Here is a 22,364-nt window from a genome sequence, read left to right as displayed (position 1 = left end):
GCTGAAGCACTAATCTAGGAGACACCCTGGCTTAAAAAGATTGAAAAATACCTTTAAGACAGCCAACAGCATGAGGGGGAAAAAAGCAAAAATCTTTGCAATATGCACAGTAGCAACACCTCCTCACCACTGATGTGCTGAACTAACGTCACAGAGAAGCCTTTTAAACATTTCCTACACACTCGCTTAAAGGCAATGGGATCATACCATTCTAATTTGGGGGGATGGGGAATCCACCCCCTTATACTAACTTTATTCCTACACATCTCCAGGGATCATTTCTAAACTTTTAAACAAGAACAAAACATAAAATCCATGAACAAGTATAGTTGTTCCATCCCTACACTGTGACTGCTTTCTCCCTTTCGTTACTCTTTACTATTGTGAAATCAGCTGCTTGTTGGCTTTTAGCAGCATAAAGGGAGCACGTAGCGATGTGCCCGTGCGTGTAGAATGAAAACTGTCCATCAGCTGACCACTAAAGCAGCTTCTCCGCTAAAGAAGAGAACTCTGAATTCTAAAAAAACCTAAAAATCTGATTCTTACTGGAATGATGCACTAATATTAAGTGTCTTGTGAGGATCCAATTAATGTTACTGTCTTTCAGCACTGCACCTATCAGCTCTAAACTGTATTATATTTGGTTAAATACTGGCTGCTAATAGTTCTTCCAGCTCACCATAGCAGGCAAAGGACCTAGTAGCGGTCCTTCTACTGTCACAGAGACAAACATGAGTGAATTTTGCTTAATACTGAATGGGAAGAATTGGATGGCTCACTGAATTTCACGTCTTGAGTAATGGGAAAGGTGCCACTCAAAGTAGGAGTGGTAATTTTAAACCGCAAAGAGCGTTGGTGCTGTCGTTAACCTTGTCTGGCAGACAGCAATCTCCTGATTATGATGAACCATCTACAGTCAAAAAGTCTCCTAAAAAACAAAAACCTTATTAAACATACAAATGTGTTGTAAGTGCAGAGAGCACGTTGCATGTTTTTAAAATATAAAGTCACCTTCAAGGGGAATAATTTTTCTAAAACATCAGAAATGATACATTGGCATTTGATAGCATCAATGGGCGAATGGTAAACGTGAATGAAGTGTTTGATCGCAGGTGCTGTGTGTGTTCTCTGTTGTTCATTGTTACAATGCTAAGTGTCGAGTCTGTGTAAGTTTGACAGAATTGGCAGCTATATTGATGAAAATGTGAAGTGCAATATGTGCGTTTGTAAAGTAATGCATAAATAAACTCTGTGTCACACCCTGTCAAAAGGACTGCCGTTAAGAGTGCCAATAATAAAGAGCCATAGGATATGTGGGCTTTAGTATTCAAAACACCCGAATCAAGAAATCTACCTAACACCACCAGTAAGACATGAACAAGTTTCACAGCATTCACTTTCTTACTGCATGTCTAAATGTATCTCTCTATTCTAATTAAAAAAATTTTGGGAAGAGAGACAAGGTGTGATTTTCTCAGAGAGACACTTTCACGTCCCAGAGACGAGACTTTGTGCCAAGAGGTTTAAGTAAGTCCGGGGCCGTAAATAAAAGACAAAGAGTATATGACAAAGTAGTACATAGTAAAGAATTCAAAAACGTTGACAGGATACACATGCACAGCAGGTTAGGGATAATGGAAGTACGAAAATTCTAAAGTCTCAAAAAAAAATAATAGTAAAGATTGCATTAGCGCAAATAAACGAAAATTATTACTCTGTGAAATAACAGAACAGCGAAAATAGATTTATATATTGTTTGGATTTAATCTTTTAAGTTGGAGACTTGTAGATCATCTAATTTGTGTTGCCATCAGGGAAAAGTAGTGTTTCTTCACAGTGAAGAGGCGTATCCGCGAGAATTAAAAGATTTGTTGTTTGGTGAATGTGAAATTCCACGAGAGAAAATTTCAAGCTCCGCAAGACAAGACTTTATGAAAAAAGATTTGGAAAAGTGCTGCCCACATCTAAAACATTTACAACCGCACACACTGTTCAATCATTTATCATTTGTGTGAGTACTGTTGTCAGACGCAGCTCGTGTAGAGAGAAAGAAACGATATTCACTCATGGGCAGTTATTTGTTGCGTTGTCACGATGTAGTTTCAAACACGGACTCAAAATTCATTGCGATATTGATGAAAAGGTAAAAGCGAAAAGAGATCGAATATATGGACATAGGTGATATGACAGAAGTATGTAGATATTGTTTGGCTTTAAACTTTAAGTTGGAGACGTGTAGGTCGTCTAATTTGCAATGCCATCAGTGAAAAGTAGTATTTTGTCCCAATAAAGAGTCCTATTTGCGAGAATTAACAAAGTTGCTGGTGTGTAGTGCAGGCAGGGGGTTTGGCGAGCGAAGCCCCCTAGTAACTAACGTTAGTTAACATTACTGTCTAATTGGAAATGCAAACATGCCATGACAAAATAGATGCAGATTTTTAACACATTGGGCGTTTGGGCGAGCGAGCGAATGAGCGCTCGCAGGCGTGGAAGCCAAAACAGAGTAAAAAAAAAAAACAAGGAAGAGAAAGAAAGACGGAGGGGCTGGAGAAAGCTGGAGAGAGAGGCGATGCGAGTGGGCTGTGTGGAAGCCTGGGTGCTAGGCCGGGTTTTTAAAGAATTGTTTTTCTGTTTTATTGATTTTTAAAACTCCACATTTGCTTTATGGATTTATTTATTTAATGAAGAGTTCTTTTGAATCACTGCACTGTTTACTTTGAACACTGATTTTGATTGACTGTTTTAAATAAAAGCACTGTGCACTGAAGCCATTACCCAAATTCTATGGAAAATTGTGTTGCCCCGCGGATAAGTCGACCCTGTTTTTTTGAATGAATTTTAAGACGTGGGTAAGCTGTTGAACCCCATTCGGGCTGCAAGCCGTGGAATTCCCACTAAATGTGACTCGTATGCTCCCACTAATTACGTCCCTACCCTTTGTGCACACCCCCCTCCTACCGTGGTCGGGTATCTTGGTGGATTATATATAGAAAAGCAACCAAAACCGAGGGGTATCCCATGGGGTCCTTAAAACATTCCTTTACAACTGAGGTTAAAACACAATGAAGTAGGCAGTCTTTAAAAACCGAGTTTTCGGTTATGACGCACGACCGCATGCACCAAAGCAAACTGTTTTACACGCTACATGCAGCAATTCGCATCTGCAACAAACATGCGTCTTCTTAGATGCTCCTGCACTTTGTTCACACCCCCCTTGCTACTACCGTGATTGGGTGTCTTGGTTGGATATTTTATATATATATATATATATATATATATATATATATATATATATATATATATATATGGCAGCCAAAACCGCACAGAGCAATGAAAAGTCTACAGTTCCATCTTTTCATTCCCTTTCTGTTGTATCCTCAAACTCTCCCTTTTTAGACAACTGTGTCTTTCCAGAAGTGTTCAACCATCAATAAATAATATTGCTGCGTTTGTTATGGCGCGGGTTCACTATTGTGTTGTATTTTGCTCTCTCCAGAGTTCCATCTTTTCATTTGCTTACTGTTGTATTCTCACACCAACCCGTTTTAGACAACCGTGTCTTTCCAGAAGTGTTTAGCATTCAATAAATAGTTATGCATGACATTGAGCGTGTGTCTACCCGGCGTGGGTAAGCCGTTGAACCCCATTCGGGTTGCAAACTGTGGAATTCCCACTAAGTGTGACTCATACGCTCCCACTGGTTGCATCCCAACCCTTTGTACACACCCCCCTCCCACCTCGCTACTACCATGGTCGGGTGTCTTGGTGGATTATATATAGAATGGCAGCCAAAACCGCACAGAGCAATGAAAAGTCTACGTCACTCTCAGGTACATCTGGTCTATGTAAAGACGGCGACTCAAGTGACGAGTTGGAGGTGGGCACATGAGCGGCCAGTGCATACTGAACGAGAAATCAGCAGACTAGCATGACGGACGGAGCTGAATGGACGTCATTCTCCTTTCCTCCCGTTCCAAACTCCGCGCCGTGCACCCCCATCCCTCTGTCTGGCAGGCGAAGGCGCGAGGACGGTGCACCAGTTTTCAGTGACGGACGATTGTGTGTTGGTTCGTTCCATGCACATTGTTACAATGTTGCTTTTCTTGCTGATTTATTACATTACCAATTTTTCAAATGTAAATTTTCTCCCTCTGCTTAAAAATCATTAAAAAACCCGCCTGATTATGTGGCGTGTGGTACGCCGCGGGTTGGCTATAAGTGTATAATCCCTGAACACTAACTTCTAAACATTGAACAACTTAACATTTAAGTCGAATGCCCAAATTAACATATACTTACACATTTCTACCATACATTTCTCATTAAGGTGGTGGTGGTGTTCTGTTTTTCTCATTTGAGAGTCACATCTGGCCACACAAGACAATTTGTTCAATGACACAAAATAAATGCTCACACATGAGCTATTTGAGAAAATGACCAGGTATGGGTAACTAGCATCTGAGCTATTTGAATATGTTATGTGTGTATGGACTGTGCTGTTCTAGGACCCAAACATTGCACAATCTTTTGACTGCAGTATCACTTAATCCTGCTTGTGAGAACTGTCCTTACTTCAGAATGTATGCTAATATAATTGGCCTCACAAATCACAATTATCAAATAGTTTTTTTTCACTTCTGGTTACAGTAGCCAGCTTATAAATGTTCCAATTCCTTGAGAATGTTGCTTGAATAATTGTCCCAGCATTGGAAGATGGTGGTTCTTGTTAAATTTGCTTGGATAATATTAACAAGATGTATGATCAAATTCAAGTCTGAGGACGTGCTAATAATTTGAGAAACACATTCTTATTAGCGTTTTGAAATGGTAACTAATATTAGAAACTTTGTTAAACAGAACCTGCCCGATTTTCCTCCTCTCTCACCTCCCTCTATTCTGGAAAAAATATTGCTCAGTTTTAAGGACTCAGACAGCATTTCTGCAATATATAAAACCATTTTACAGTCCCTCACTTTCAAAGATCCAAGAGGACAATGGGAAAAGGATCTCTTACTTAGTATGTCAGATAGGGAGTGGAAGGTAGCAATGCAGAGAATTCACTCGAGCTCCATAATGCACAAAGCATAAAATTATTGAACTCAAAATTATATATCGAGATCATCGGTCTCATTTAAAATTGTCCAAAATGTTTCCAGGGCAAGATACGACCTGTGAACGCTGCAATAAAGTTCCAGCCTCACTGGGCCACATTAACATCATTCTGGACCAAAATGTTTAAATGCCTTTCAGACAGCCTTGGTGTCCCAATCCCTCCTAAACCATTAACAGCTTTATTTTGTGGGCTCACAGAGGGGCTTAAAGTGGAGAAGGACAAACAAACTGTGATGACCTTTACTACACTATTGGCATGCAGACTTATATTGCTAATCTGGAAGAATCCTAACTCTCCTCTGTTAAGTCAGTGTAACTGACTGACTGGGTAACTGATATTTTATATTATTTGAAATTGGAAAAAATCAAATTCTCACTTAGAGGATCTGTGCAGAACCTTTTCAAAACCTCGCCAGGAGGATCTCATCAATAACATTTTAGATTAAGCTCTTAAAGCACTGAGGAAGCAGATTCTCTCCCCATTTCTTTTTCTTCTCCATTTATCTTTATCCGCTTATTAAACTTACCGATTTACTTATTTTTACTAGCTTTATTGAAGTTGTACTCTGTTGGCCATGCTCTCTTTCTCAGGGGTGGGGGTTGATTTGTTTTCAATCCTATTTTTGTAAAAATGGATCTGTTTGTATGGAATGTTGTGCGATTGCCATAAAATCAATAAAATAAAAAAATAACTAAAATTAAAAGCAGTTCCTTTATTTTCGTTTTCTTTGTTTTCATGGGGTCTGAGGCACATTTCTCATTCAGTCTTATTGCAGGTATTGCTTAATTTCTCAACTTTTTGGAGTAAAACAAAACTTTTACTGATGGGAATTAAACACGTACAAACACAATTCAAACTATGAACAATGATAAACAGCATTTCTTTTTCCTTCAGTTGGGTTGAAGTATGGAGTGCTTATCAGTTAGCTCATGTTCCTGATTCAGGCAAGCCTCCTGAGACGGTGGCAAGGGCATCAACCTAACAAACCTCATGGCTATTTGTTAAGTTCCTGCTTCTGACTTATTTTACTCAAAGAGTTTTTCTTTACCTGTCTGGGCTCCAGTTGTGTAAATAAATTAAAAAAAAAAAAAAAAAACTATAAAGAAGTTTTATTTATTGTACAGTAATTAAGTCATCTCTTATAAAGATGTCTTCCAAATTAATAATAGTCATAGTAATGTTCGCATTTGTTCTAACATGAATTTACAATCTGTATTTTTCACAGAAAGAAAAAAACAGCTCTGATATGGAAGAAGAGACACGTGAATTTCCACAAGGGCCTTTAGATGTTCCTTGCAAATATTTTGTCATGGCCAGAAATTTTAATTGCAGTGAGCAGAAGGACAGTATTATGTATTCTGCAGTTGCCAATAAATATATTGAGCAAGAATATGTCTGCATTAATCAGGATAATTGTGATAAACGTACACCTGTCTACATTAGCAATGACCAGTCTAATAATCATGTTTCCCTTCATGTGAGGAGAGAAACTCTGGAGGGGCCCATGCATGTTAAGGAAGAACAATGTTATGATGAGTGGGCTCATCATGATAAGGACGAGGGATGTGACAACGATTGGCGTGCTCATATTAATAAAGAGCAGTGTGACAACAGGTGGCCTGGCCAGATTAAAGAAGAGCAACGTGACTATCGATGGCCTGTCTGGATTAAAGAAGAGCAATGTGACAATCAGGTGCCAGTCCAGGGTGAAGAAGAGCAATGTGGCCATCAGTGGCCTGTCCAGGTTAAAGAAGAGTTTTGTGACCATCATTTGCATGTCATCGTAAAAGAGGAGCATTCTGACAATGAGTGCCCTATCCAGGTTAAAGAGGAAGACTCTAATGATCAGTGGTTTGTTCATGTTAAGGAAGAGGATAGCGAGAATGAACTGGATTTTGAGAATGAGGCCCAGAAAAGTGAATCCGTTTCTGAAAACTCCTCAGATTCAGATAACTTTGATCATTTTATGCCTGTTCTGAAAAGACGACATGCTCCGCTACATCTCAACTATGTGGAATCTGATGAAGACTCTTCAGACCAAGAGTGGGAAGATAGACCGTCGTCTTCTGCCAGCAGACCTAGAACAAGTAAGTTAAGTTTATAATATCAAGAATTATAATGACTATTAGAAGAACACTTTAAAATGGTGCAAAAAGTAGAGATTGTGGCAGATATTTTAATATGAGAGAAAAATAATAACCGTAAGACTGTGACAGTTATTTGATGTCATTATCAATGAGTTTTGTTATCAATTAGTTGCCTTGTTACATATTACGTTCACATAATTATGCACATCCGATTGTTGCTCAAAAGTAATTTTAATCACATTTTGAGATATGGCAAAGATGGAAGGATGTAAATATGGTGCAGGGTTTGAAGACAAAAGAACTCAAAAGTGTGGAATGCATTCAGCTGGTTTGAAGCAGGACTGTGGAGTCGAGGAGTCGGAGACAATTTGGAGTCTGAGTTGGCAAAAATGTACCGACTCAGATTCCTAATGAATTTAAATTGTAATGAAAAAAAAATACAGCAAGTTCAAATGTCCCATTTCACAAACAATAGTCATAATTAAGTACTTCTCTGATGTAAGAACAAAGCCCAGTGCATAGTTGTGTTACTACTAGTGTGAAGTTCAGCTGAGCTATTATACAACCTGACATTCACATATTGTAATCTAGATTATGGTACATTACAAAAAGTGTTTTCACTTTATTTCAGATATAATGTGTTTTAACAAGTTCATTTGAGTGTAAACAAGTGTAATGATGTAGGTGGAGGTGTGTGCTATGGCCTGGTGTGTGTTCAGGGGTTCTTGTCTTTTGTTTAAACTGGCCAGTACAGTAGAGTCAGCTTCCTAGCCTGTAGTTCTGTGGTTAGGTTAAATGACGTTTATGTTGCCTTCCTTCAATCAACATGGAAAATTACATTAGCATATAGACAACATCTTTGCATCCTATGAACAATTACATTTCAAATGTAACTTTGTTCAACAGAACCTGCCTGATTTTCCTCATCTTGCATCCTCGTCCATGCTGGAAAAAATATTGCTCAATTTCAAGGACTTAGACACCATCTCTGCCATATATAAAATTATTTTACAGTCCCTCTCTTTCAAAGATCCAAGAGGACACTGGGAAAAAGATCTCTTACTCAATATATCAGAAAAGGAGTGGAAGGTAGCAATGCAGAGAATTCATTTGAGCTCCATATGCACAAAGCATAAAATTATTCAACTCAAAATTATATATCGAGCACATCTGTCTCGTCTAAAATGTTTCCAGGGCAAAATCCAACCTGCGAACGCTTCAATCAAGTCCCACCCTCACTGGGTCACATGTTTTGGGCCTGCACCAAATTAACATCATTTTGGACCAAAATTTTGAATTACCTTTTAGACAGCCTTGGTGTCACAATCCCTCCTAACCCATTAACAGCTTTGTTTGGTGTTCTTCCAGATGGGTTTAAAGTGGAGAAGGACAAACAAACTGTGATTGCATTCACTACACTTTTGGCACGCAGACTTATTTTGCTAAACTGGAAGAATCCTAACTCTCCTCTTTTAAGTTAGTGGGAAACCGATGTTTTATACTATTTAAAATTGGAAAAAATCTAATTCTCACTTAGAGGATCTGTGCAGATTTTTCTCAAAATATGGCAGGATCTAATTAATAATATTTTAGAATAAGCTCTTAAAGCACAGAGGAAGCAATTATCTCCGCATTTCTTTTTCCTCTCCATTCATTTCTGTTGGCCTATTAAACTCATCAATTTAGGTCTGTTTACAAGCCTTAAGTTTTACCACGTTGGCCATGCTCTCTCTCTCTCACAGGGGTGGGGGTCAACTTGTTCTCAATCCTATTTTTTGTAACAATTGATCGATTTGTATGGAATGATTACAATAAAACTGATTAAAAAAAAATACATTAGCATATTAAATACAGAGGAGTTGGAGTCAGGAGTACCGGAAACTAAGGAGTCAGAGTCAAAGGATTTATCTACTGACTCCACAGCCCTGGTAAGAAGTCCGTGTGTCTTGCAAAATTACCTCAGCCCTAATGGAAACACAACTTGTGGGGGACTACCTTAAAAACAGCACAACAGAGTAATTGTGATCCCTCAATCACACTACAATGCAACAGTTTTCAATGATAGACCTATGATAGATAAGAACTGTAGATAGTTATAAAAAAGAAATGTTGAGGGAAAAAAATAATAAAAATGGTTTTCTTAAAGAAAAACATTAAATTCCACATCAAAAAAAAAAAAAAACTTATTGCAAGTGACTGCAACATGCTGGCAACCATCGAACTGTACATTTTACTTTGAAAATCCATGGAGAGCCTGATATCTAAGAATGTACACCGACCAGAGTTACTGCCTCTACAATTTGATTAAAAATGTCCTTCAATTATAAAATAAAATCAGCTGTAGAATACTTTAACAGGATTTGTCAAGTATTCAGTAACTTCTAGAAAGATCCGTGAACAGTATTTATATAGTCTATATTTGGAGGGTATGGAGAGAAAGGTTGTTATCCCTTGTTTTAAAACTTTGTGATTGTCAGGCTTAAACATTATATATTACCAGGTCAAATTGGTTACACACTGTCACCATACCCCTGTGGTGGAATCCTGGCTTTCCAATTTAACAAATAAATTGCTTCCTAACTTTGTCTCCTTGTTGAGAATCCATAGAGTTCTCACTCTTATCTTTTTCCACAAGAATCCATAAATTCTGTTGTTTCTAGGTGAACCTCTCCACAATACTGATGTCAGTGTTTATTTGCAGCTTAATAAGACCTTTAGTTGAAGACGTCCTTATCATATTTTAAGACACAGATTTTGCATTTTAAGAGCTTTTGGCTTTAGGCTCCTGGTTATTTTAATTTTAAAACAGGCATTATGTCTTTTTACATGGGCATTCCTCACGGTGATGGCCTCACGGCCCTCAGACGTTTCTAACTGGCAGAATTATTTCCAAGCTACAGTGTTTTTTTTTCTTTTGCCATCAAGTCAGTGTAATTGAAATGGATACCAGGATGGCAAATGACAGTGTCTTCATCTTTGTTAGTTGGGCACACGTGTTTATTTTACTTATACTTTTACTTGGAGAATCCAGCTTCAGAAATTAATTTATCAGTTTCCTTTCATCACACAAGTGTGTGTGTGTGTGATCAGTGTACAGTGGTTATAGAAAAGAACCCCCCCCCCCTTTGAAATATTCCCATTTTTTTGCAGCCTTAAATGAAAACACACAAGCCAATATTTTTTCCAGTTTTACTTACTCAATGCAATCTATAACATCCAAGTGAAAGATATCAAAGCAACAGTTCAGAAAAATTTAAAAAAATCAAAAACAAGAAATACTGAGATGAATAAAGGGCCACCTCCCTCCTAAACTCAATCAGGAGTAAGTGCCCACCACTCCCATTGCGGTTACTGGTTTCCTTCCATCTGTGATCAGTTGTAATCCATGTGATTAGTGAAGCTGTTCCTGGAACATTCATTCCCTTGCTTGGTGGTGCAACTGACAGCAAACAACGGACTATGGGTGGCAAGCCACTTTCAAAAGATGTCAGGGATAGAGTTGTGGACAGACATAAGGCAGGAGATGAAGACAACAACATCTCAAACGCTTTATCAATCCCAAGGAACACAGTAAAGTCCATCATAAAGAAGTGTTTGGTACTAATAGGACCCTCCCTGGATCCGACTGTCCCTCCAAACTGGATGGAAGAGTAAGGGGGAAACTGGTAAGAGAGGCTACCAAGAAGCTAATGGCCACTTTGAAGGAGTTGCAGGATTTTATGGCAGAGTGGTCATTAATGGTGTGCATGTGACAACAATTTCACAAGTGCTCCACAATTGTGGCTTGTTCAGGAGGGTTGCAAGGAAAAAGCCACTTCTGAGGAAAGGCCACATGAAGGCTCATTTGAGCTTTGACAGAATGCACCGTGAAGACTCTGATGCCAAGTGGAAAAAGGTCTTACGGTCAGATGAGACCAAAATCAAACTATTTGGCCTCAATACCAAACTGTACACCTGCTGTAAATCCAAAGCAGCTCACCATCCACAACACACCATACCTACAATACAACATGGAGTTGGCAGCATCCTGTTGTAGGGGTGTTTCTCTGCTGCAGGACCTGCGACTCTTGTTAGGATAGAAGGAAGAATGGATGGGGCAAAATACCATCAAACTCTAGAGGAAGACCTGCTACCTTCTGCCAGAAAGTTGAAGACGGGCAGACTGTTCACCTTTCAACACGACAACGACCCGAAGCACACAGCAAAATTGAACACACAGTGGCTGAAGGAGAAAAAAGTGAATGTCCTTGTGTGTCCAGTCAGAGCCCAGACCTAAATCACACTGAAAATCTGTGGAAAGATCTGAAGATAGCAGACTACCAACACTCACCATCCAATTTGACCGAACTTGAACAATTCTGTAAAGAAGAGTGGGGGTCAAATACAGTATTACTCAATCTAGATGTACAAAGCTAATCGAGAAGAATCCCAACAGACTCATTAAAGCAAAACTTAGGTCAACAAAATGATATTGACATTGGGGGGTGATCCTTTATTAATCTCAGTAGGCCTTGTTTTTGATTTCTTTTTTATAATTTTTCTGAACTGCAGTTGTGATATCTTTCACTTGGACGTTACAGATTACATTTAATAAGTAAGGCTGGGAAGAAATATTTTTTGTGTGTGTTTTCATTTAAGACTGTAAAGCAAAAAAAAAAAAATGGGAATATTTCGAAGGGGGGGGTGGGTTCTTTTCTAAACCCACTGTATTTCTTTAGTTGCCTCCGCATAATGGGATATAAAGTCAATTTTTGATCCACTTGATTTACTTCGCCCATCGTGCTATTGTTGGCGACCACAGCACAAGGCTTTGTAACCTGCTTGTTGACTTTTGCCTGTGCTGTGATTGTAGCTGCATTATGTACAGTGCAAAGAAGACAAACATCTTTCTTGTCCTTCCATTTCAGCGCAAGTACTTTGCCCTTTTGCCAAGCTATTAGCGTACCTTGCTGTAGTTTAGCTTTACTAAAGTCTTCAGGCATGCCACGACAGTTGGGACGCTCTGTTCCATATGCATCAGTCTTTCTTTGCAGCAAGATATCAAATAGCTCTGGTGAAGTATAAAAATTGTAAACGGAATACCGCTACGCTTTGCACTCATGGGACGGAAGGACAATCCCAAACGCTTCTATATAGTAGATTATTGTACTGTACATTTAATTGCACACAAACACACACAGTTCTTACACACAACCACTAACCTATGAAGGCACGACCTCAGTAGGAGAGTCTTCAGAGGTGGTGCAGTATCTTCAGCAGGTGCGTTGTTGTCTTCAGTGAAGGAGCACTAGGAGTAGGCAGTGGGTGTCTGGGTGTGCGGCTGAAGAACATCTTGATAGGCAGTTGCTGGCGCTGTCTTTTCATATGCGTGAAGAGGCTTTTGTAGGGTATTGCCATCTTTGATCATATCCAAGAGTTTCACCTTCTCCTGGATAGTAAGCATCTTCCTCCGGCGCTTAGTTTTATTGTCAGAAGTCTTAGAAAAGGCAGCCTGTTTAGGAGCCATCGTAGGACTTAGATAAAAGTTCTCAGAAAGCGCATGCGTAGTGACGTAAGCGTGTATGAGAAAAAAATATATATATACACAGTATATATATAAAATAACATAGCCAACGTCTGTCTGTCTGCTTTTCACGAGAGAGCTTAATGGATTTATGTCGGGTTTTTCCTATAATTTGCTTGACTGTTCCAGTTGATTTTGTGACTTCTCTCATTGTGCTATGTATCATAGTTCGCTTGCGGTATCAATTTATTTGCACAAATCCAAGAGACACACAGCGAGCCGAAGTTGGGAGGTGGGGCCCTCCTTACTCACGCGCAAGCCTTGGGCCTGAGTGACTCTCGGTTCTAACACTTACACAACATGCAACACATCTGTACAGTTGCCGAGTGATAATTGGGACTAACGCTTTTAGCACGGTTTTTGCAGCCCATCATCAAACAAAGCTGAAAAATTCAAAAGACAGACGGGGGTATCACAATTTTATGTTGATTTTTCTGGTATTTGGTATTTCAAAATCATAAGCATGCACAATAAGAAATTTCCCTAAATGGATCAAGAGCTGGATTTAATATTTTACCTGATGGTTATTATATTAATTTATAAACCCTTTTTATGAATGTGTTTATCATTTGCTTGTTTTCATTTAAACGTTTTTAATGTTGGTTTTGTTCAAACAGATTTCCAAGAAAATGAGTCATCCCTGCTGTTCCCTTCAGGCAATGAACCCTTTCTTCAAGATGTAAATGCACGGAACTTTAAAAATGCATCCCAATCACTCAATCAGCAGATGGCCTCAGTGCCCATGGAGATGTTTGCAGAGGATGATTCTGATGCTCCACAGAGAAATCAGGGTGCAGCAAGTCCACACATCTGTCAGGCTTGTGGGAAGAGTTTTAAAAATGGAGCCCTCTTTCATGAACACCAGGCTGCTCACCTGAAATCGCGACCATATCATTGTATTGACTGTGGGAAAAGTTTCACCGAAAAGGGCAATCTTCGGCGACACAAGAATATTCATTCTGGAAAAATGCCATTTGCATGTAACCAGTGTGGGAAAAGGTTCCGAATGAAAAGCAATCTTGAAATTCATCTAAGAGTTCACACAGGAGAGAAGCCTTATTGCTGTACAGAGTGTGGAAAGACCTTTTCAAGGAAAAGCCATCTAAAACCTCACAAGAGAGTTCACACTGGTGAAAAACCATATAGCTGTAGTGAATGTGGAAGGTGCTTCTCAATAAAAAGTCACCTTCAGATCCATAAGAGAACACATACAGGAGAAAGGCCATATGGTTGCACTGAATGCGGGAGGTGGTTCTCCATCAAAAGTCACCTTCAGGGACACATGAGAACTCACACTGGCGAGAAGCCGTTCCAATGCAATGAATGTGGCAGGTGCTTTGGAAGAAAAAGTTATCTCAAGGGACACATAAAAATCCACAGAAACGAGAAGCCATACAGCTGTAGGGAGTGTTTGGAACTGTTTTCAGACATGGAAGCACTGTCATCCCACTTGATGTTGCACAACAGAGGAAAATGAGGAACTGCTTAGAAATATTGTCAATTTAACAGCTTGTCTTTATCTTATTATGACGTAGCACTAGACAGATAGCGCCCCTTTTTCCTGTTAATAAATTGTTTGTGATTGCACTATGTGTTTAATTTCATTCCAAAGTAAACATTTGTGTTCCACTGTTGTGGTACTACTTACTATACTACAGCCTACTATGTACCCGTAAGCTATCAATTTAAAATTGCCAGACGGTGTTTAAGCATCTATAGCAGCTATCATTGACTTTATACTTTTGTTTGCTCAAACTTCAGTTTTAACCACTAACTTAGTTTTTATTTTAGTAGCAGGAAGCACTTAACTAGTAACATGAATTTTTCGAGAAAATTCAGTTACCTCGGATGTTAGCACTGGAAATGATGTCACACCTGAGCGGACTGCGTTCCAGTAAAAACATTTGGATACCAATTTGGACGCATCCAGGAAAAACCTTTGTTGTGCTTACTCCATCAGAATAATTAGCAGTTGATAACAACACATTATGCAGTATTTTGTGTATCCAAACACTGTAGTAACAGTTCACAGATAGAAGTTGGACAGCATGGTGTTCTGTATACAAGTTATTTAATAAGACACAAATAGCCAGAAGTGCAAATAAACAATATGATACTTCGGCTTTCATTTAAGTTTGTAGTGTAGTGTTGCCACATTGGATTGATGTCCTGATCTGAAGTTCGATAAACTTTGGCAAGTTCCGAGTTGGAAATCTAAAGTGAGGGGTGACCCAGTTGAAAATTGTGACTTGAAGCTGAGAAATTCTGACTTCCCACCTTAAATGGAACATAGCATAAGCAAGTTATTGACCTCTGTTCCCCGCATATATAAACCACTTTTTACTTCTCGTATACAAAGTATAGGGAAAGTATTGGAATTGGCCAAAAATTTGAGTTTGATGAATCTTAGATCTTCCCGAGTCCGAAAATACCATTTTTGGAATTATGTTTGTGTGTGTGTTTGTATGGAAACATGATTACTTGAGTACGCTTTCACATAGGTCAACCGAATTTTGCATACAAGTATTAGATACAAAATTTAGATTTCTACCAAATTTTGAGCTATTTCCGCTAACCAGAAGTGGTACTTTACCTGAAACATTTCCCCAAAAATATTACATTTGATAATTTCATATCATGTTATGGTAGAAGAACTGCTTTTTAAGCATTTTTTTTGTCCTTTTAATTTTTTTGAAAAACAACCGGTTTTCGAGATAAGCGCAATTTCCGTTTGACTTTCAAATGGTAATAGATACATATTTGAGAACGTTTTTGCTTTACGTAAATGAAATTGTGTCCAAGTATTACATTACAACATATCTGAGAACGTTTTTGCTTTACGTAAATGAAATTGTGTCCAAGTATTACATTACTAAGGTCTCTTGCAACTTTTGAGCCACCTCTGCTCACTGAAAGTGGTAATTTACCTGAATTGTTCGCCAAAGTAAAATTATCATGGCAAATTTTTAATATAGGTATTCCAGTAAAGCAAACCATTTTGGACATTTTTTTTTTTTTATCTCATTACATTTTCTTCGAAAGCATACAGTTTTCTTGATAATTTCAGTTTTCAATATTAAAACATGTGCATACCAGCAGTGAAAGATATTTCATCATGGTGTTAAAAAATACTATTGTTTGCTTAAACAACAGGTGTTTACTGTAGTAGGTCCTACTACAGTGCATAGATACGACAAATTGACACCTTACACACCTCTGTAATATGTATTCATCACCAAAAAAAAATGTTATTATTTTACTGGAAATATCTACCTATATTCTTGCACTCTTTGAAAACCTTTATATTACTGCTGACTAATGAGATTTAACTGTTATTAATCTATTGGTAACACAGACAAAAAAATCTGTAAAATCTTATAACAGTGAAACCCTCTGTTGTCAGTTGTAATTATGCTAACCAGTCGAGCCGATTGCAGTGCGTAGTTGTCGATTTCCTTGTAGGTAATTATCCCTTCTTCTACTCAACAGCTTTTTAAGTAGCTGTATTCGCCATTATTGGTCATTTTGTCCGTTCACGCTAGTGAGTCGGCAATACGTTAATCTTCTGCAAAGAAAGCTTTATAGCACTGCTGTACCTTTTGTAGGTGAATAGGATTCAACTTTTTGGTAAGTACAATTTATTTATAATACTACTAATTTTTGATTCATGCAGCTGCAAAGTCCGGTTTATTCATCTTTACTCTTATAATAATTGTTCAAGATATGAAGTGACTTACCTAGGATGACACTGGAGGTCAGAGGTGGAAATTAAATGGAGAACCTTGTGGTTTCGGGTCTAAGTTTTCTAGCCATTACGCCACATAGCACTGCCAACAATACTGGCAAAGTTCAATGTGTTGGTTGCTAGTGAAGACTTCATAAATTTATTTTACATTATTTTTTATTCTTTTTGATTGCTGAAGGCACAGCCTGAGTTTCATTCCAGTTCTCAGTCATTTCTGTGTGAAAATTACCTTTTTTTTCAGTCACTCTTGATGGTGATCTCATCAAACCTTCTTCAAATGCAAGGACTCTTTATTTTTGATTCTTCCCTTTCTAATTCCGATCACATAAACCACATTAAAAAACTTTTCTATTTTCACCTTTGTAACATATCCCATGTTCGCTCCTTCCTCTCCTTTTCTAATGCTGAGAAACTTATCCCTGCTTTTATCACATCCCGCATTGATTATTGTACCTCCATACTGGCAGATGCTGCTTCTAATCTTCTATCACAACTCCAGTGTGATTGTGCAGTTTGGCTCCACACTACCGGGTCCTTCTGGGGGCCTGTCGAACCCATTACTACTGATAACGTACTCGAGAACACGCACATGTAGCAAAGGGTTGGTGCAACAAGTCTGTTGTGCTTTTATTAAAACATTTCAGAAAAAGCGTTCAGTAAGTGTAGTATGTTCAATAAATAGATAATCCATTAAAGTAAACTATGGAGATTAAAACCTGTCAAATAAATAGATCTGTTAAAAGAGAGGTTAAAATCCCTAGAACAGGAAGCTTCTCTTTAAAAAACCAGACCCCGGTGCTTCACCCTAAAACATCCATCTCCTCAGCTTACCTCAAGCGAGATCTTGCAGCTGAAGAGGTAACTAATCGACAGCAAAGCCAACATTCTGCTCTTGCTCCAAGGCTCGGACCCCTGCAGCCATTTGTGGCCTGACAAGACAACTTTCTGAGCTTCTGACTTCCGTTGTTAGGATCGCGTCCCTGCTGTCTATGGCACCACCCACAGGATGCCTAACTGACCCTTCAATACCCCTGCAGCTCCTGCTTCCTTTCTCCCAGCCCTATGCAGAGTCACTCCCACCGAGCGGTGTCTCAGTCACTCGGCCTTCAGTCCCTGAGCGTCGGCCATATGCTTATCGGAGGGACTCCCTTCCGGCTGCCTGCCTTCTCCCTCCCTCTCTCATTTGCTCACTCTTCACCTCATGCCTTCCCTCCATTCTTTTCTTAACTTCCTTCCCTTTTTCCTTTTGTTCTTATTTCTTTTCCAATTCTCCACCTTTTCTCATGCCAGCTCCCCCTTACACGCCTCTGTGGGTGCAGTGCCTCAGTCGCACACCACAGAAGGCAGATGAAGCAATTGAGACCAACCACACCCTCTTACCTCAGCTACCTCACCAACCTCACGCAGCTGCGTGGGCACACACACCCACAGAGGTCGAGCCGGCCATTCAATTATGTATTTATTTAAAAACAGGTCTCTAAAAATGTGCTATACCACATCCAGTGGATTCAAAACTCTGCTGCAAAAGTCCTTACACGAAACAGTGACAGTGAGCACATAACGACCATCCTGCTTCGCTTTCACTGGCTCCCTGTGTCTTACAGGATTGAACATAAATCTCGACAAAGCTTTAAATGGCCTCACACCGGACTACATAAGTGACCTTCCCCATCACTTTGCTCCTGTTCGCCCACTATTGTCCTCTTGATGATTCTGGCCATCTTGTTGTGCCTCACGCTAATCTGAACTCTATGGGTGACAGGTGACCGGCCCTTCAGCTGTCCTGAAATTAATGAGATTAGCTGACTCCATTCATTCTTTTGGAAAAACAACTTCAAACTCATCTGTTCATGAAGGAGTCCAGTGTAACCTGACATTCTGTCCCTTCTTTCGTTTGACCGCTGTGTCCAGATGCCCAGGAGAATTTGTGTATGTTAAATCATAAATTACGTTATTTGTTCAGACTTTTCTTTTACTATTGAACTTGATCGTCTTTTAGTCTATTTAATGATTTGCATATCCTTTATTTATCTATTTATTTTAGAGTTCTATGCAGACACAATTTCTATCCATTGTTACATATGCCCTTCTGTTCTTTCTGAGACTCTGTGAAGCCCCTTGAACGTGGGAAAGGCGCTACATCCGTGGTACCCAATGCCGGTCCTGGGGACTCCTTGTGGCTGCTGGTTTTTGTTCCTGCCAACTTCTGTTTTTAATTGGACTCCTGGCCTGATTAAATAAGATGTTTTTTTCTCAGATTCTGTGTTTTGGGGCCAATGTAGAAATTACAAAACCTAAGTTTAGTAAAATTTTGTTTATTAGAATATACTAAGCCAGGGGTGGGCAAATTCAGTCCTGGAGGGCCGCAGAGGCAGCAGGTTTTTGCTTGCTATGAAAAGCGCTTTGAGTAGTAAGAGAAATGCCATATAAATGTAAAGAATTATTATTATTGTATTATTATGTTAATCCATCCAGCTATATACTCACAACATGCAAAATACGAGCATTTCTGCTAAAATTTATGAATAACATAAATGAAAGAAGTCCACAAACAAGAAGCTCCTTCACTTGGTATTGTGTTTTTCAATTGAAGACAAGACCCTTGACCAATGAATGAAGGGTTGATTTGGGACCATCCATCCATTGATCTATCCATGTTATACTACTTATCTGGGTTCAGGTTGCAGAGCTAGCAGTCTCTACAGAAGTGCCCAGATATCTTTTTTCCTTTCCACCTCCTCCTGGGACATACCGAGGTGTTCCCAGGCCAGCTGAGAGCTATAATCTCTCAAGTGTGTTTTAGGTCTGCCCTGAGGTCTCCACCTGGCTAGACATACTTGAAAGACCTCCTCGGGGATGCATCCAGAAGGCATCAAAATCGGACGCCCGAACCGACTCAACAGGCTCCTTTTGATGTGGAGGAGCAGTAGCTCCTTACAAATGTCTCCAGGGGTCCCCACCTTTGGTCCTGGAGGTCCCTAATGGCTGCAGGTTTTCATTCTAACCCTTTATTTAATTAGTGCACTGCTTTTGCTGCTAATTAACTTCTTTTGAGTTAATTTTAATTGACTTGTTTTTTTAAGATTTGTTCCCCTGAATTTCTTAATTCCTTTCATTAAATGAAGTGAGGGAGCCAACAGAAGGCCTGCTAAGTCAGGGCCTCAACTCCAATCAGTTTCACTCCAACCAGTTGCTTAATTAGGTGCCGAGTCTTGTTGTTAATTAAACCCATTTTTTAATTCCATGACTTTTCTCTTCTCTGTTCTCATTGTGCAATAGTGCATTTACGAAATTGTTGATTTTCTCTTTTCTAAGAGCTCTGATAAAATGTTTTGGGGACCTGAGCAGATCAGCATTCCTGAGACCTTCATCTTTCTTTATTTTCAGATATTGTATGATGGACGCCAGTTGTTTTGGCTCATATTGTATCTCATTATTGTCTGGCTAATTAAAGAAAAAACTATTAAAGGGTTTGAGTCTTCAAGAGCAGGTCAATTAAAATGAATTCAAAATGAGTTAATGAGGAGCAAAAACAGGTCACTAATTAAGAAAAGGGTCAGAATGAAAACCTACAGCCACTGGGGCCCTCCAGGACCGGAGTTGGGGACCGTTGGTCTGTCCCTAAGGCTGAGCCCAGACACCCTGCAAGGGAAGCTTAATTCTGTATCTGTGGTCTAGTTCAGGCATGTCAAACTCACTACCATTGGTGGGCCGCTTCGACTGCCATACGTGCGGCACTGTAACAAATACTATTATACAAAGTTACTGTAGCTTTCTTTCCTATACTGAAAACTTTAAAAAATGTAATACTTAAAGTTTAAAGAAAAGCAATTTATTTCCATACAATCTCCATACCACAGCGTACAATTAGATTCTAAGCCTCTTGGCTAAGTCCTTATATTATATTCATTATATTATATTCATTGCTTATACAGGAGTCTTACAGTGTGAGATTTATTTCTTTTGTCCTGACACTTGGCATCTCTTGTTAGTAACCAGTTTGTCAATATCAGGCTTAAAATCTTGTGCAACTTTTATGAGGGATGAAAGGTGCTTGGCAGCAAGTCTTGAGCGATTTTGGTAGCTTTCATTAATGAAAACTTTTTCTCACAAAGGTAAGTGCTTCCAAACATAGACAGTACTCTCAATGCCAACTTACGGATCTACACATACGAGGGTGGCAGGTAAACATACAAGCCTGGCACGCCAACTTCGTTGTATTTTGCCATCAGAATAGAATCTGACTGCAGTTCAATCAAGTCCATTTGGATATTCTCAGGCGCATCCTCAACGTTGTAAGAGTGTGGTGACGTAAACATCACAAAGTCCTCTTCGTGTTAACTGAAATCGCGAAAACGCTCACTAAATTCATTGCTCAGTAATACATGTTGGAAAAAAAATCCTCCAAAAATCTAATTTTACTGTACTAAGTTTACTTCAAAGTTAATATTGTAAAATAAGCCGATATGCAAAAAAGCCCCCTGACCTACACTAATTATACAAACTCAAAATCACAAAACTATGTTAATAAACAACTCGCCAACTTCTCGCGTCCACTTCAGATCTTCAGCTGTAGCCTGCACTAACTGTTCGTTACAATACTAGCACAAAATTACATAAAACTAGAGCAAAAAAACGTGAAAATATGTGAGCTATTACTACTCGTGATGGTCAGTTCTGCTCAGTGGCCAGTCTCAGCAGCCCAGCCAGTAGTGTAGCCCAGTGGTCCACAACCTTTTTGACACCAAGGACCGCTTTACTAGAAGCAAATTTTTCCAGGGACGGGTGGGTTGTTGGAGGTTGGAGTTTGTGGGGTGATTATGGGAGGGTTCGTAGGGCAGTTTTATACACCAATTTACATTACATTTCTATTATTATTAGGTTATAATATAGTAATAGAAATTATACAGCTTACCGTAATGCAGAATCAATGAGAACCCTGAGCTTGTTTTCCTGCAACCAGACGATTCCATCTGCGGAGGATGGAAGACAGTGACATGCGAAGTATGTTGCTTATGTTCAGTCTACTCCGTAATCTCGTTTTGGTTGCTGTCACTGCAGAAAACGTGCATCACAAAGATAGGACGTTGGAAATGGAAGCAGCTTCAATAGCTTCTTTTAATAGCGTTATTTTAATCTTCTCCTGTCTACAAGTTATGCTGATGAGAATTTTTCTCAGCGTTTCCTTGTGATAATACACTTTCAGGGTGCGAATGATGCCCAAATCCAATGGCTGAAGCACTGCCGTGCAATTGGGTGGGAAGAATTCAACGTGAACATTATCTAAATGCGGAAGCATGTTGTGGTCAGCACAGTTATCCTTTTCTTCTTCTTCTTAATATTGTGAGGTTTCTTAACTCTTTTGGGATCTGGGATCCCCCCCACCCAACGGGAACGACACGCTGAAATGCGTCCCGAAGCGCTATTGCCACGTGTGAGATTGTCTGGGTCCCAAGAGAGTTTAAAACCCTCATATTTTCTTGAATGAGTGCCGCATTAATAGGAATGTTTCTTGAACAAGCATCGCTACAACCACATAAAAACGGCTTTTTCGGCGTCTTCAAATGCAGCAGTTCGCATACGTTTGCAACCCGAGATTTTTCTTCTTTTTTGCATATCGTAGGTATGCCATTCTATAGAAGGGTGATAATGAGTTAAATTCTAATGGATGTTTTTCAAATGTTGACGAGCAATAAGGAAAAGGTATCACTTAAAACCACACAAAACAAAAACAGTACAAGGAATGTTCGAAGAAAGAACATTTTTTACAGTGTTTCTGTTTGGGGATCGTTGTGCAAATGTCCACAACTGAGCTGTGACCACAGAACTAACTGCTCTGTGGACGATTCAGTCAAG

At 39.2% G+C, this 22,364-nt stretch overlaps 1 protein-coding gene across 1 annotated transcript in view; it reads left to right on the top strand.

Annotated features, from left to right (window-relative positions):
* The window catches only part of LOC120526277 (zinc finger protein 70-like), a 34,299-nt gene extending 19,937 nt beyond the window's left edge, over positions 1-14,362 (top strand). Inside the window, exons 2-3 of the mRNA XM_039749382.1 lie at positions 6,339-7,200; positions 13,381-14,362. Of these exons, the coding sequence (XP_039605316.1) occupies positions 6,360-7,200; positions 13,381-14,240 (1,701 nt within the window). The 5' untranslated portion in view covers positions 6,339-6,359 and the 3' untranslated portion in view covers positions 14,241-14,362. The remainder of the gene's footprint in view (positions 1-6,338; positions 7,201-13,380) is intronic.
* Positions 14,363-22,364: the final 8,002 nt, after the last annotated feature.

The sequence above is a fragment of the Polypterus senegalus genome, chromosome 3 (assembly GCF_016835505.1).
Source record: "Polypterus senegalus isolate Bchr_013 chromosome 3, ASM1683550v1, whole genome shotgun sequence".
In the NCBI taxonomy this organism is placed as follows: Eukaryota; Metazoa; Chordata; class Cladistia; order Polypteriformes; family Polypteridae; genus Polypterus; species Polypterus senegalus.
The sequence above is the reverse complement of the archived record's forward strand: the minus strand, read 5'-3'. Positions and strand labels throughout refer to the sequence as shown.